The 17,738-nt window shown below is 37.5% G+C and overlaps 1 protein-coding gene across 1 annotated transcript in view; it reads right to left on the bottom strand.

The window, feature by feature from the left end:
• The window catches only part of LOC126416119 (ATP-binding cassette sub-family G member 1-like), a 379,097-nt gene that overhangs the window by 38,718 nt on the left and 322,641 nt on the right, over nucleotides 1-17,738 (bottom strand). The window contains exon 8 of the mRNA XM_050083643.1: nucleotides 8,255-8,397. Coding sequence (XP_049939600.1) covers nucleotides 8,255-8,397 — 143 coding nt within the window. The remainder of the gene's footprint in view (nucleotides 1-8,254; nucleotides 8,398-17,738) is intronic.

The raw sequence follows: 17,738 nt of genomic DNA, 5'->3' as shown, positions 1-17,738 counted from the left end.
AATCCGGTACTTTATGTGTGTTTCACTACAAAAACAATAGGAGCTACAAAAATTTATGACTCAAAACTAGAAATGTAATACATGAAGAGAGCAATGATATAGCTTTTTGTGGTTCAAATCAGGACCTCCAGTATCTTAAAGAAATATTACGAGGCACCTGTCATTAAAATTGATAAAAAATTAAACATTCCCAATAAAACATATGTATATGTAAAACAGTCATCTGAAATACAAAACACATGCCTAACAGATAAAGACTGAACCCCAAACAAAAACAAAGGCTCTCTGTAACACTTTATAGTAAAACATGTAAAACAATTCTCTAAAATATGAAAGAGAGAGGGGGAGAGAGAGAGAGAGAGAGAGAGAGAGAGAGAGAGAGAGAGAGAGAGAGAGAGAGAGAGAGAGAGAGAGGGAGAGAGAGAGAGAGATTATGAATTCCATAAATCAATTCATTACTAAAATCTGTGACAATAGGAGGAGGAAAAAAGAGAGAAACAATTAAAATACTGTAGCAGTTTAGTTCAAATTCATACAGCATTCATCACATTATCAGCTTAAGTAAGGATCACAACTCCATTTAACTTTGTTTAGTATTTTCCAAAACAAACATCTCCCAACTCTCTCCTTCCTAATTATAAGTATCCTACTATTTCAGCAGTATAGTGGCAGTAGTGGTAGCAATACTGGTGTATTTTTAGTCACTTGTGAATCACTTTTACAAAGATATTGTAATATGAGATTATAGCCTGCTGAAGAAAAGCAGATTCTTCAGATCTTTATCTTCAGCTGGGTTTTTCACCTTCTGTGAAATTTTTTTGATATATTTGAACAGTCTTGGTACCAGAAGAATTTTATATTATTTCTTGACTTTTGTATGCCAACTGTCAGGCAAAAAAATCAAGTAATGATGTGTGGCAATTAACAGATTCTAAGATTGCAATGTGCAGACTATTGGGATATACAACATCTGCCCCACAATACTGAGACAACACTACAGCACACAGTTAGAATGATTAATGAGCTCCAGAGAAGAAGATTTATAAAAATAACTTGAAGAAAGTGGACTAGTGTGAAATGTATGTGAAACAATACCTTTTAAAATTTAACGTATTCTACTATATGTTGATGTCATTTGGAAATAGCTACTCACTACAATAATTTTAAAGGATATTAACCCACAGTTGGTAACATGTAAAAATATGCACTAATGCTAACATATGTCTGGGAGGCTAAGACTACCAAATTTTCCAATTTATGTCCACTTTTGTGAGTACTGGTCCCCAGTGCCTGCTGACATCATCCCTGGCACATCTGCTCTACTATAGCAGTACACACCATCAGTATGGCTGTGTCCTGGTTCCACCGGTCAAGAATCTCCTCCAGCCTGCTGCCACTGCCCTCACTGGCTGTTGGCCTCACCACATCCCAGGTGGTCACTGCTGATCAAGTTCTGCCTTGCTAGTGGCTGCTGATGCTTGCCAGTGCCTGCTGCCAATCCTGGCTCTTTAGGCTACCAATGATTCCAGTCTTATTGAGTGTCAATCATAGCCCTCTTGCCATGGTATCAATCACAGGACATCTGCTAATGCCACCATCTCTCAGAGCAACGCAAACATGGCCAGCAAATACTCCTGTGATCTCATCATACTAATGATGTTGCCAGTCCAGCCAGATGGCAAACAAACCCCCTCTTGCCAAACCATCACCACCAGGCACCTTGCCATGCCTTATCTAGCATCACCAAGGTCAGCTATGCCCATGCCACAGCACTACACTGTGTCCAGCTGAGTTCTCAAATAGCCTTCAGTACTGTAATACCAGTTACACTTGTGTAATAAACCTTTGCAAATATCACAGGGAACAGCTGGTTACTTCCTGCGTTCTTGCCACCAGGTGCAGACATATGACACTTTATTCAAAACAGTCAACACTATTTGAAATTTCAATAATTCTTGAGGATACTCTGTCAGTCTGCTGGAGATTCCTGGTACCAAATTTTCTATATAATAAAATCACATCAGCAACAAAATCGTTTATTCACCTGTAAGTATGTATGTGCTTGTGTCAGCTGCAGCTTGATCAATATGCTTTTTATAAATACAAATGTTTTACTTGCTTTGGAATATCTTTACATTATTGAATTACATGATAACAGACCATGCTACTAGTTATTTCTTGTATCTGTTGAAAATATTTGACACTCCTGACCATGATGATCTCTTTCTTAAGTAATCCAAAGGTGTGTGACAGGCTTCTAAAATCAGTGAATAAGATCTTACTTTGAAGAGAAGTAGCAAATAATTATATTAAGGCATAATGCTTCCAAAGAAAACACATTAGAAGAACCACATATTTATCCAATAAATGCTTGATTGATTGTGGTGTACTACGGAGTTCTGTCTCAGGGTACTTGTTACACCTTATTTACATTGATTATGTATTGCTCCTCATATGATAAGCCAAAGTACAAGCAGGTAAACTGTTATTCAATAACTTTATGCATATCTCCATTCATAACAGTGGTAGGTATTTATCCTCTGCAGAAATGCACCTTCCAGCAAGATATCTTTGGGACTCATAGAAAGTCTGTCACCACTATTTGTAGCTCAAAGACCCTAGAATCATGTGTGACACTCTCTATTTGGTTAAAAATAATGACATTGCGCAGTCTTGACATTTATGAGCCTACTCTGTATGGCTATGTTTATTTTTTAAAGAAGACTGAAACACTGCAACAAAATAAAATGTCCATAGCTATAAAACAAGAAGCACCTGTAACAACTGTGTGATTTAGGGAACAGAATTGTATCAGAAAAGTGTTTCACACAAAACAGTTAAATTATTTAATAGCCTAAATAACAGTGGAAAGTATGTTTACAAATAAATTTTAGTCATGTATGATGGAAAACTGATTATGATCAGTACAAGATCAAGAATTCTTGTGCTATCAAAAACTTTTAAATTGAATTAAAACTCCTGGAAACATGTACTATTTAACTTGTCTTATTGATTAGTTTTAATTTATGATTGTAATTTGTGAACTGAAATTTACACCGTCTGTATTCTGCCTCCCCCCACTCTCTCTCCCTCCTCTCTCTCTCTCTCTCTCTCTCTCTCTCTCTCTCTCTCTCTCTCTCTCTCACACACACACACACACACACACACACACACACACACACACACACACACTTTTTGTATGTCTTTTGTGCTGCGTAATGCATCAAAAAAGACCAAAAAATATGCTGCTGCCCCCTCTGTTGTTGATGATGGTAATACTAGTAAGCAAAGACTAATTTAGTTGCAAGTGAAATTTAAGAGAAACTTTATGTACATTAGACAGCTCTTCTACCTCTCTCTTTTATTCACATGCCATGATGTACGAGGAATTTGTTCCCATGCAGTAACGTGAGTACTCATATCAGAACTGCGTGCCCGCCCCCGGTAGCTGAGTGGTCCGCGTGACAGACTGTCAATCCTAAGGGCCCGGGTTCGATTCCCGGTTGGGCCGGAGATTTTGTCCACCAAGGGACTGGGTGTTGTGTTGTCCTAATCATCATCATTTCATCCCCATCGATGCGCAAGTCGCCGAAGTGGCGTCAAATCATAAGACTTGCACCAGGCGAACTGTCTACCTGACGGGAGGCCCTAGCCACACGACATTTCATTTTTTGTGTTGGAGTTTCTAGCACAATAGTAAACCATAGTATTTCAGCATATTCTTTATTTGCTAAATTTAGCATGGTATGACATTGTTATATTTCCACAACTTGAGCATGAAATGTGAATAATGCAGGAGCAAGGGTGACTGCTCACTTGTGAATGGTCCTAAATTATTTACATTCTGCAAGAACTTTCCATATCATCAATGCAAATAATAGATTGATAGAAAGCAACTGTGACAAGCCATTTATAAACAATTTGAGAATCACTTGGTTGTTTGAGCTGTGTAATCTTTATGCTAATATTGCAGGAGAGCAAGAAAAATATCTTAAACATGAATGTGTTATACATTTTACCCTCAATTATTCATGTTAGACTTGCCATTTTGTAGAAGATATGCAAAGAAAAATCAGGGTAACTGACATTTAAATTCTATGATACTTTATTCTTCAGTGGTAAGTGAATCAAGGGTTTAGGTATATGTGGTGGTTATCGACTGCAAGAGTTGACCGCCTCATCTTTGAGAACAAACCTCTTTGAAAGCTGTTGATCTCAGTGTGTTCCGAACTCTGTATTTGAGTGAATGTGTTTGTACCGACATGATCAAAATAAAGTTAATTCATTAAAAATTAGTGAATACTTAATGTTGGGTTTGATATTACCGTACGTATCATCTCTATCCCCACATATACATGCCCAGGAGAATTGGACATGATAACACCAGAGTAATGTTAATAAAAAAAGTTTACTGACGTATTCTGTAAGAATCCTCCAGAAAAACCCAATATAACCCATGAATCATTGGTAACAATGTACCATGTCAAAACCAGTAGGTACTTATTTATGGAATTATCTTTTGGTGGAACTCAATAAATATTAGAAAACATCAAGATTGCAAAGGAAGGCTCTCAGAACCATAAAACAAGCCAAATACAGAGATTCTTCTAGACCAATATTTAATAATCCCAAAATACTGCCTCTTCCTTGTTTATGAATTTATGAATTAACAGCCTTCACAAAAGAAAGAACTTCAAAAGAAGAAAATATCTTTAAACATAACTGTGATTTTTGCCCTTACAATACTAGGCAGAAGAATAACCTATATCTGAAGAAGCACAAATGTTTGTAAATGAGTATTATATCATATTGACACTATGCTATATAACCACATGTCATCGTATTTGGAACAGATGTGAAATTTATATATTTTCCATATCAAATTGAAACAGCACTTGCTTGACCACTGCTTCTATTCTGTTTCTGAGTTTTTGTTGTATCTCAAAACTTATTGTAACTGATCAGACATTCTTAACCATACTTACTGTTTTCAAATATGTTATTTGTTATTGTAAGACTGCAACATGTATAAATTATTATTTTGAAACCATTCTATGTGTAAATTGTATTTACCATCTGAAACATGACTTTTCCTATATTGTATGTACAAACTACATACCATTGATTACGTAATGGACCAATAACAAAGAGAGAGAAAATACAAATCCAGTATTATTCTGGATTTCTTAACAGCATGATAAAATGATCCTCTGCAGTTTATTGAATATTCAGAATATTAAGAACATAGAACATGATGGATAATATTTATAAGATTTCATTTAAATCCCTATGGAGAATTAGCCTAAGAATCAAGCAAGTGATTCAGGTTCACAGTGACACCAAACTCCTTACATCATATGCCTTCCTCCTTTCAGGTGACCCAGTGCCTTCCTCTCCCACCCAACCTGTCTGTGCACGTAACCATTCATTAAAAGTGGAAAACAATCAGTGAAAGTTACTGACATTAAATTTGTGTCAATATGGGACTTGCTTTTCATGTGGAATAATCTAACTAACAGAGCTATGTCGGTGCAACTAACAATCCACACACACACACTCACACACTCACACACACACACACACACACACACACACACACACACACAGAGAGAGAGAGAGAGAGAGAGAGAGAGAGATTAGATTAATACTAGTTCCATGGATCATGAATACGATGTTTCGTAATGATGTGGAACGAGTCAAATTTTCCAATACATGACATAATTAAGTTAATTTAACAACATACTTAAGTTAATATAACAACTTTTTTTATTTTTTGTGTTTTTTTAATAATTTTTTTTTGTTTTTTGTTTTTTCTTAATTTATATGTAAAAATTCCTCTATGGAGTAGAAGGAGTTGTCATTCAGAAATTCTTTTAATTTCTTCTTAAATACTTGTTGGTTATCTGCCAGACTTTTGATACTATTTGGTAAGTGACCGAAGACTTTAGTGACAGTATAATTCACCCCTTTCTGTGCCAAAGTTAGATTTAATCTTGAATAGTGAAGATCATCCTTTCTCCTAGTATTGTAGTTATGCACACTGCTATTACTTTTGAATTGGGTTTGGTTGTTAATAACAAATTTCATAAGAGAGTATATATACTGAGAAGCTACTGTGAATATCCCTAGATCCTTAAATAAATGTCTGCAGGATGATCTTGGGTGGACTCCAGCTATTATTCTGATTACACGCTTTTGTGCAATAAATACTTTATTCCTCAGTGATGAATTACCCCAAAATATAATACCATATGAAAGCAATGAGTGAAAATAGGCATAGTAAGCTAATTTACTAAGATGTGTATCACCAAAATTTGCAATGACCCTTATTGCATAAGTAGCTGAACTCAAGCGTTTCAGCAGATCATCAATGTGTTTCTTCCAATTTAATCTCTCATCAATGGACACACCTAAAAATTTGGAAAATTCTACCTTAGCTATATGCTTCTGATTAAAATCTATATTTATTAATGGCGTCATACCATTCACTGTACGGAACTGTATGTACTGTGTCTTATCAAAATTCAGTGAGAGTCCGTTTACAAGGAACTACTTAGTAATTTTCTGGAAGACAGTATTGACAATTTCATCAGTTAATTCTTGTTTGTTAGGTGTGATTACTATACTTGTATCATCAGCAAAGAGAACTAACTTTGCCTCTTCATGAATATAGAATGGCAAGTCATTAATATATATTAAGAACAACAAAGGAACCAAGACTGACCCTTGTGGAACCCCATTCTTGATAGTCCCCCAGTTTGAGGAATGTGCTGATCTTTGCATATTATGAGAACTGCTTATTTCAACTTTCTGCACTTGTCCAGTTAGGCACGAATTGAACCATTTGTGCACTGTCCCACTCATGCCACAATGTTTGAGCTTGTCTAGCAGAATTTCATGATTTACACAATCAAAAGCCTTTGAGAGATCACAAAAAATCCCAATGGGTGGTGTTCAGTTATTCAGATGATTCAAAATTTGACTGGTGAAAGCATATATGGCATTTTCTGTTGAAAAACCTTTCTGGAAACCAAACTGACATTTTGTTAGTACTTTATTTTTATGGATATGTGAAGCTACTCTTGAATACATTACTTTCTCAAAAATTTTGGATAAAGCTGTTAGAAGGGAGATTGGACGGTAATTGTTGACATCAGATCTATCCCCCTTTTTATGCAAAGGTATAACAATAGCATATTTCAGTCTATCAGGGAAAATGCCCTGTTACAGAGAGCTATTACATGGGTGGCTGAGAATCTTATCTGTTGAGAACAAGCTTTTAGTATTTTGCTGGAAATGCCATCAATTCCATGTGAGTTTTTGCTTTTAAGCAAGTTTATTATTTTCCTAATTTCAGAGGGAGAAGTGGGTGAAACTTCAATTGTATCAAATTGCAAAGGTATGGCCTCTTCCATTAACAGCCTAGCATCTCCTAATGAACACCTGGCTCCTACTATATCCACAACATTTAGAAAATGATTATTAAAAATATTTTCAACTTCTGACTTTTTGTTCGTAAAGTTTTCATTCAATTTGATGGTAATACTGCCTTCCTGTGCTCTTGGTTGACCTGTTTCTCTTTTAATAATATTCCAAATTGTTTTAATTTTATTATCAGAGTTGCTGATTTCAGACATGATACACATACTTCTGGATTTTTTAATAACTTTTCTTAATATAACAGAGTAGTTTTTATAATGTTTGATAGTTTCTGGGCCACTACTCTTTCGTGCTGTCAGATACATTTCCCTTTTCCGGTTACAAGATATTTTTATACCCTTAGTAAGCCATGGTTTGTTACAAGGTTTCTTATGAGTATATTTAACTATTTTCTTGGGGAAGCAGTTTTCAAATGCATTTACAAAAATGTCATGAAAGAGAGAGAGAGAGAGAGAGAGAGAGAGAGAGAGAGAGAGAGAGAGAGAGAGAGAGAGAGAGAGAAGAGAGAGAGAAAGTGGGGTTGTAGTATTAGTAACAATGAAGGCTTAAGAGGAAGTGAATTCTGTGAGATATCAAATGTGTCTAAAACACATCCATCATTCACATGCACTAAGAGGTTGTCTTCCTTAATTTTTGTTTTCCATCAAATAATTTTTGTTCTCAAGGAAAGGAAGAAAGTAATTTTTAGATAAGGTAGAAAATTCTATTAGCATAAATTCTCACAACATTCAAAATGATGCTCATAATAAAAGTATAGCAGTAATTATAATAATTGTTTATGGCTTCTGAAATTGTATGTTTAGATTACATTCACCTTGTTTCTTACATACTGAAGAATCATTCTCTGAAATAGTATCCAGAATTGGTTGCAGAATGGTGTAGTGGTGTATTTCAATGTTTTTATTCCTCCTGCATCAGTTTCGCATGGTATACACAATCTATGAGCAATGAAAGAACCTGAAAAATAATAATTTCTTTCTATATAAGGGCTCTTTTCTGTCATTATTGCTCGGTCACAAGGTCTTGAAGTAACATTTGAGCCTTGTTTTCCTGACAAGGAACTCTATTTTTATCTTACAAAATAAAACAATTGGGGACCTCATTTTTTTTTCAGTGAAATCCAAGGTCAAGCAATCATATACGACAAAAAGACAAAAATAATCATCAAATTATCATATTAATAAAGATGTTAATTTTGTTTACTAGTCTGTAATCATATGACATTGCACAGTATCTGATGATTGAGGTACTGAATCATATAATACATAAAAATCTCTTTAGTCATCTAGAGAGCAAACATTGAATTAAATGGAAATAACCAGTAATATTTAAAATCAAATACAGCTAACAAATGAACAGCTGGTTTTGCGAGTAACAAGAATAATGTAACTACTGCATGCCTAGGTTATCACTCAAACTGAGTAACCATAATCCAAACTTGCTACACAGTACCCTTTACACTAGAATACATATAAAAAGCATGCATCAGACTTAAAATAGTGTCCTAATGAAGAATTACTTGTTTATTCACCTTAACCTCATTGTAATGTGATTACTTATTGAAAGTTTTTGATGTGATTGATCATTCTGTGCTCCTGAGGAAGCTTGAACAGTATGGCCTAAGAGCTGTGCCAAATCAGTAGATTAAATTGTATTTGGAATATCGCTCTCAGGTAACTGAAATTAAGGACATGGAAGGAAATGAACTTCAGGTTCACCTTTCAGAACCATGTAGACTAAGTCATGGTGTTCCACAGGGATCTAATTTAGATCCCCTCCTTTTTTTGGTATACATTAATGATTTTCCATCACATGTTAATAATTCTGAACCAGTACTGTTTGCAGATGACACCAGTCTATTGATTGAATGGAATAAAGAAGAAAATTTTACCACATCTGCAAAAGATATTACACAAGAAGTGTCTGAATGGTTTGCCAAAAAAGGCTAATAGTTAATCCCCAAAAAATGGTACTCATGATTTCCACACAGATCAAAATAAAAATGTGGCACAACCTGTAATATGTATAGATAACCAAAACATTAATACTGTCAATGAAACTAAATTTCTTGGGGTTCATATCCAGGAAAATCTTAAATGGAACACTCATATCACATACCTAAATTCAAAACTAGCAGAAATGAGCTATCTAGTAAGAATTCTTTGCAACAATACTAGTGCAGAAGCAGTTAGGGCTGTATACTTTGCATGTGCACATTTGATACTGAAGTATGGTATCATTCTGGGGAAATGTACACCAGGCCATAACAGTTTTCAGGAAACAACAGGCAATTATAAGAATAATGAAACAAGTGAGCAGAAAAAAACCATGCAAACCTTTCTTTAAAGTTCTAAACATCTTACTTCTTTCCTGCATTGATATACTGGAAGTAGTCATGCATGTCAAAAAAAAGTATACAGAGAAAAGAAAACATTTTTTCTCAATACAAACTGTCCATGATTACACTACCAGGTCAGACAATTGTAACACCAAATTATGCCAAAAAGGTGTATGTCATGCAGGAACAAAACTATACAACAACAGAGAAATGAAAACATTTTTTCTCAACACAAACTGTCCATGATTGCACTACCAGGTCAGACAATTGTAACACCAAATTATGCCAAAAAGGTGTATGTCATGCAGGATCAAAACTATACAACAGATTACCAAGATATATAAAATCTCTTCCTGAACTACAGAGCTTTAAAAAGTCTGTGACAGCCTACCTTCTGAAAAACTGCTACTATTCCATTTCACAGTATCTCATGCAAGAAAAAAATGTTATTTCTATCTTTAATTGTAGAAATGAGTTACAAGTATACAGTATTTAAAAAATTGTAATTATTAACTGTATAGATCCAATTTGTCACAAAAATTTAAATAATGTATGTTTGACGTTAGAAAAACCATTAGATAAAAATGTTTTCTGTCCAATGTCCAATATCCTGTGTACAATATACAGGGTGTTTCAAAAATGACCGGTATATTTGAAACGGCAATAAAAACTAAACGAGCAGCGATAGAAATACACCGTTTATTGCAATATGCTTGGGACAACAGTACATTTTCAGGCAGACAAACTTTCGAAATTACAGTAGTTACAATTTTCAACAACAGATGGTGCTGCAGTCTGAGAAACTCTATAGTACGATATTTTCCACATATCCACCATGGGTAGCAATAATATGGCGTAGTCTCTGAATGAAATTACCCGAAACCTTTGACAACGTGTCTGGCGGAATGGCTTCACATGCAGATGAGATGTACTGCTTCAGCTGTTCAATTGTTTCTGAATTCTGGCGGTACACCTGGTCTTTCAAGTGTCCCCACAGAAAGAAATCACAGGGGTTCATGTCTGGCGAATAGGGAGGCCAATCCACGCCACCTCCTGTATGTTTCGGATAGCCCAAAGCAATCACACGATCATCGAAATATTAATTCAGGAAATTAAAGATGTCGGCCGTGCGATGTGGGCGGGCACCATCTTGCATAAACCACAAGGTGTTCGCAGTGTCGTCTAAGGCAGTTTGTACTGCCACAAATTCACGAAGAATGTCCAGATAGCGTGATGCAGTAATCGTTTCGGATCTGAAAAATGGGCCAATGATTCCTTTGGAAGAAATGGCGGCCCAGACCAGTACTTTTTGAGGATGCAGGGATGATGGGACTGCAACATGGGGCTTTTCGGTTCCCCATATGCGCCAGTTCTGTTTATTGACAAAGCCGTCCAGGTAAAAATAAGCTTCATCAGTAAACCAAATGCTGCCCACATGCATATCGCCGTCATCAATCCTGTGCACTATATCGTTAGCGAATGTCTCTCATGCAGCAATGGTAGTGGCGCTGAGGGGTTGCCGCATTTGAATTTTGTATGGATAGAGGTGTAAACTCTGGTGCATGAGACGATACGTCGTTGGTGTCATTTGGACCGCAGCTGCAACACGGCGAACGGAAACCCGAGGCCGCTGTTGGATCACCTGCTGCACTAGCTGCGCGTTGCCCTCTGTGGTTACCGTACGCAGTCGCCCTACCTTTCCAGCACGTTCATCCATCACGTTCCCAGTCCGTTGAAATTTTTCAAACAGATCCTTTATTGTATCACTTTTCGGTCCTTTGGTTACATTAAACCTCCGTTGAAAACTTCGTCTTGTTGCAACAACACTGTGTTCTAGGCAGTGGAATTCCAACACCAGAAAAATCCTCTGTTCTAAGGAATAAACCATGTTGTCTACAGCACACTTGCACGTTGTGAACAGCACACCCTTACAGCAGAAAGACGACGTACAGAATGGTGCACCCACAGACTGCGTTGTCTTCTATATATTTCACATCACTTGCAGCACCATCTGTTGTTGAAAATTGTAACTACTGTAATTTCGAAAGTTTGTCTGCCTGAAAATGTACTGTTGTCCCAAGCATATTGCAACAAACGGTGTATTTCTATCGCTGCTCGTTTAGTTTTTATTGCCGTTTCAAATATACTGGTCATTTTTGAAACACCCTGTATGTACTGAAAAAGAGATTTATATGGACAAATAAAAAAATAAAAAGATAATGGCACTGAGCATGAAACAATCTTTAACATCACTTAAACCTTCACAGTTTCAACATGTCTACATCCCCACATCGACACTGAAGTCCACATGTCAGTCAGTGTGTTAATGACATGTACATCACTGTCATCATTTGACTACAATACCATATCAGGTCCCCAATGTACAGTAGTGGAAAGGAAGATCTAGACCTACATGGTATTAGCTACAAAGTTATAATTTAGTCATCACAACACGTGAAAGTACACTGGGAAAATTGCTTACTTGAAAATAAAAGTTTCTTCTAAAACAAATCTATGAAAAATGTCAAAAAACAGTCCATAGATCTTACATTACTCATAATTCTAATATAGAAGGCCTGCTACTCAGGAGATGACTGTAAATCTGCTAAATGAAAGTATTTACGTTTATTAGTGTCATTTAGACTCGATACATTGAAGGTAGCAGTTTTTATAGTTTTATTAGGTCATTTTCGCATGTCCATATATGTTTGTTTACATTATAAATATGAGGGTTAATCAGTAGGTGTAGTTTACCGTAGGCTACTGTTTAATTCTTTATTAATATTTGCTAGATAGCCCCTAGCAGTTTACTGTAGGTCACTGTTTATTTTTCTTCCACTATATAACCCCTAGCAGGAAAAAAAGCACCAGATCTAGCTTCTACCATTAATATTGTATTTCAGTGTTGAGTGTACTTTCTGACAACTAGCTGTTAACCTTGTGTTGCAGTAGGTTTTCTTAAGTTTCTTATTGTAAATCACGTTTAGCTAAATGGATAGGGACTGTGTCTGTTGTGTGTGGATGCAGGAGGAGTTGGCCACAGTTCAAACACAGCTGGAAGCTTTGTTGGTCACAGTCAACCAGCTCCAGAGTGCCACCTTGAGGTGCGGTGGGGTTGGGGTGCCTGGGGCAGCCTTTGCTGTACTAGATGTGCTGGGCAGGGGGTGGGGTTGAAGTCACAGCTTTCTCTCAATGAGCTGAGCTTAGGTGCGACTGAGCTGCCAGGCCCACTCTCACATCAGTGTGGGTGGCGGACTGTTTCGAGGTCTCGAGCCTCAAGGTGAAGGCTGCATGGGGGACGCAGGCTCCTGCCATATCCCATGCAATTTGATAATAGATTCAGTGTGCCATCTGATGCTGGGGGGGGGGGGGGGGGGGCTGAGCCAGATCAGAATGCACTTTCTGCCACAATAGTGGCCACTCCTTCAGCAAGGTCCAGACAGGCACTTGGATATAGGGGTTTGTTAGTTAGTGGGAGCTGCAAGGTTTGGTGGGTTGTGGAAACGCTCAGGAACATAGCAGCTAGGGTGGGAAGACTCCAATGTTCACTCAGTGTGCTTGCTGGGGAGGCCTTGTTCAGGATGTGGAAGAGGCTCTTCCAGTGGCTATGGAGCGAGCGGGGTGCAGCCAGTTGCAGATTGTTGCACATGTTGGCACCAACGATGCCGGTCATTGGGATTCCAAGGAAATCCTTGGGTCCTTTCAACAGCTGGATAAATTGGTGAAGGTGGCCTCCATATCTTGAGGAGTGGAAGCCAAGATGAGAATTTGCAGCATCATACCCAGGGTGGACCAGGGTCCTCTGGTTTGGAGTCGAGTAGAGAACCTAAACCAGAGGCTACGTCGACTCTGTGATGAAAATGGTTGTAGATTCCTCGACCTATGCTATGGGGTTGAAGATTGTAGGACACCCCTCAATAGATCAGGGGTGCACTACACACAGGAAGCAGCTACATGGGTAGCACAGTGTCTGTGGCATGCACATGGGTTTTTTTAGATTAGGTTCCTCCCCACAGGAAACAAACCATTGGCCTGAAAAATTACCAGTTCATGACACTGATGTGGGTGTGCCAACTGTAAAAACTGTTAGTTCTCCTAAACAGGTCATTTCAAAGGATTTAAATTTGCTAAATCTCATGTTAGTAAATTGTCAAAGTGTCGGTAGCAATATTCCCGAGTTAATCTCCGAAATTAACAGTAGCAATGCCAATATGGTATTAGGTACCGAAAGCCAGTTGAAACCAGATATAAATAGCAGTGAAATTTTAACTCGGTTTGGACAATGTTTAGGAAGGATAGGACTGATGCTATGGGTGGTGGTGTGTTCATTGCAGTTAAAAGCTGTTTAAACACAGTTGCGATTGATACTGGGTTGGATTGTCAAATAGTCTGGATAAAGCCGTCAATCAGACAAGGAGTGACCATTGTATTAGGATGTTTTTATAGACCACCAGCATCTGAAACAAATGTTGCAGAACATTTCAGGGGAAGTCTTGAGTACATAGGAAATAAATATCCAAATTATCCATTAGCTATAGGTGGAGACTTTAATCTGGCATCCACTGACTGGAAAAATTACACATTTATCACAGGGGGCAGAAGGAAAGACTCGTGTGAAGTTACTCTAGGAGCACACTCAATATACAACTTTGAGCAATCGGTTAGAAAACCAACTCTAGATGGGAACATATTAGATATCCTGGCGACAAACAGATCTCATCTTTTTGAGGAAGTTAATCTAGAGGAAGGTATTAGTGATCATAATGTCGTTGTGGCTTCTATGTTAGTGGAAGCTGCGAAAAACCAAAGAAACAATGTAGAGTTTTCTTGTTTGGGAAAGCAAATAAAAGTGTCATTAATGAATATCTTTATAGTCAGCTCCAAGCATTCGTCATGGGACCCAAAGGTATGGAGCATCTTTGGTCAGAATTTAAAGGTATTGTCCACCACGTGTTACAAAAATATGTGCCTAGCAAAAATATAGGCTAGCGAAAGGATCTGACTTGTTTCAACAAACATATTAGGAAGTTGCTGAGAAAGCAGATTATTTTGCACACAGTCATTTTAAACATGGTCACTGCCCCACTGACAAACAGAAATTATATGAAATGAAAGCAGCTGTCAAAAGGTCAATGAGAGATTCTTTTAATGGATTTGAAAGCAATATTTAATCTGCAAATTCTAAAAATAACCCCAAAACATTTTCATCATATGTGTAATCTATGAACACTAAAAATAATTCAATACCTTCTCTTTCTGACAGTACAGGTAAGGTAATGGATGATGACAAACAGAAGGCCAAAATTCTATACCTAGCTTTCAAAAACTCATTTACGGTAGAGGACTGCAGCACCATTCCTACTTTAAACTATCGAAAAAATGCAAGGATGGCTGACATAGTGTTTAGCATATCTGGGACTGTAAAACAGTTAAGATCCTTAAACGCCAGGAAGGCATCTGGCCCAGACGGTATCCCCGTATGATTTTATGTTGACTATGCTACAAATATGGCACCAATCTCATCCATCATCTATCAGAGATCATTGGAACAGTGGAAAGTTCCATGGGACTGGAAGAAGGCCCAGGTCATAGCAAAGTATAAAAGTGGTAGAAAATCAGATGCACATAATTACTGGCAATTTCACTGACATCGGTTTGTTGTAGAATCATGGAACAGACATAATGACCTTTCTAGACTCTGAGAAGCTCATCTGCAGAAACCAGCATGGTTTTAGGAAACAGTGGTTATGCGAGAAACAGCTGGCCCTCTTTCTGCATGATATAAAACAGGATCTAGATACTGGCTTCCAGGTTGATACCAAATTCCACAACTTTCGAAAAGTGTTTGTCTCAGTTCCGCACTGTCACTTGCTCCAAAAAGTGCATGCTTATGGCCTATCCGATGACATATGCATTTGGATAGAAAGTTTTCTAACAGACACAGTACAGTATGTCATCCTGAATGAGGATACTTCAACAGAAATGAGAGCAACATCAGGTGTGCCCCGGGGCAGCATAATACGCCCGCTGCTTTTTATGATTTACATGAACGATCTGGTTAATGGTATTGCCAGTGACAGGAGACTGCTTGCCGATGATGCTGTAGTCTACAAGAAAATAGTATCACATGAAAGTTGTGAACAAATTAATGAGGATTTGCAGAAAATAAATGTGTGTTGTAATGACTGGCAGTTATCTCTCAATATTAGTAAGTGTAACCTACTGCACATAACAAAGTGAAAATCCCCATTAATATATGAGTACAATATAAATGCCCAGTCTTTGGAAGCAGTAACATCCATCAAGTATCTGGGTGTGACCAAACGAAATGATCTCAAATGGAACGATCAGATTACATGAGTAATGGGTAAGGCAAGCTCTATATTGTGGTTTATTGGTATAATCCTCAAGTGATGCAGTCCTTCACCAAAGGAAATTGCTTCCAATACTTTAGTTCATTCAGTCTTAGAGTATTGTTCATCTCTATAGGACCCTTACCAGTTGGGTCTCATTCAAGAGATTGAGAAGGTCCAAAGATGAGTGGCAAGATTTGTGACTGGTACATTTAGCCATTGCGAGAGCAACACAAATGAAGTGGGACACACTTGCAGATAGACGACGTTCTAAATGGAAGGGGCTGCTCACTAAATTCCAAAATATGATCTACGCCGAGGATGTAGAGCATATATTATTACCACCAACTTTCATATCGTGCAATGATCACCATTAAAAGATAAGGAAAATTAGAGCATGTACTGAGGCATTCAGACAGTTGTTTTTCTCTCGCGCAATCCACGAGTGGAACAGTGGGAGGGGAGGGGGGAGGGGGGGGGAGGGAGGTATGAATATGACTTTGGCATGAATAGTGCCCTCTGCCACACACCACTTGGTGGCTAGCAGAGTATATATGTAGATGTAGATGCAAATGTAGGTGCAGCAACTCTGAAAGCTGTAGCATACCAGATGTTAAGTACATGCCAGAATGACAAGTTCTCAGCCAAACACAGAACTAGAACTAATTGTTTTTGTTATATTAGTACAGCTTGTGGAGAGTCAGCGTGAGTGCTGCAGTAGACTTGTTGGGTCCTCTGACTCGATTATAAAAACTACTACTTAGTCTTGTTACTTTTATTAGGAGTTTAGAGTGGTCTATAAATCAATAACTTCAATTAAAGAAACTGTTTTATTATATAGCAGTTCATTTGAGTATAAAAAATATGTGCACAGTGAACAATCCACATGTTAGAAAAGTATAGTTTCTTATTTATTGTAATCTACACCGTAGTGTTTTAAATTAAGATAATGGAGCTGTACAGGGTGTCCAAGGAGGAATCGTTGGTATTCATGGATATGACAGGAATGATACACTGAAAACAAAAAAGTCAAGTAAACCTGTGTTCTACAGTGCTTATCTTAAGAGCTACGAGCACCAGTTTACCTTTGCTACTGCAAAACACATCTCTTCTACTGGACAAGTGCTCACAGCTCTTAATGTAATAAATCTACAGCTCATGTTTAGTGGAGCCTGTTTTCTTTATTTGGTCCCACATCTCAAAATATGGAAAGCTCATAAAAGAGCTCGTCCTGCATTTCGTTGTCAAATGTGTGAGTTACATCATTAACTTTCTAACAAGCCAAAGTCAAATGCATAGCATTTATTTCCAACTCTCAATCTACTTTGGATAATTGTGTTCCACAGAACAGTCTTTATTACTTCCAGTCTGTTAATGTGTCAGTCTCCACCACAGATATTGGTAGGAAAAAATATTCTTAGAAAATTTATTAGTGGGCTAAAGTGGAGTCACTATGAACCCTGTTCACATGATTCATTTCTTTCACCATATCATTTGACACACTACTGCCAAACTTTTAAACCTATTTTGTACTCTTTTTAATCTCTGCTTTGTATAAACTAGGTTACATCCAAAAGAAACTCAACTTGTCCTTCAGTCTGTGCACT

This window comes from Schistocerca serialis, chromosome 8 (assembly GCF_023864345.2).
Source record: "Schistocerca serialis cubense isolate TAMUIC-IGC-003099 chromosome 8, iqSchSeri2.2, whole genome shotgun sequence".
NCBI classification, from domain to species: domain Eukaryota; kingdom Metazoa; phylum Arthropoda; class Insecta; order Orthoptera; family Acrididae; genus Schistocerca; species Schistocerca serialis.
The sequence above is the reverse complement of the archived record's forward strand: the minus strand, read 5'-3'. Positions and strand labels throughout refer to the sequence as shown.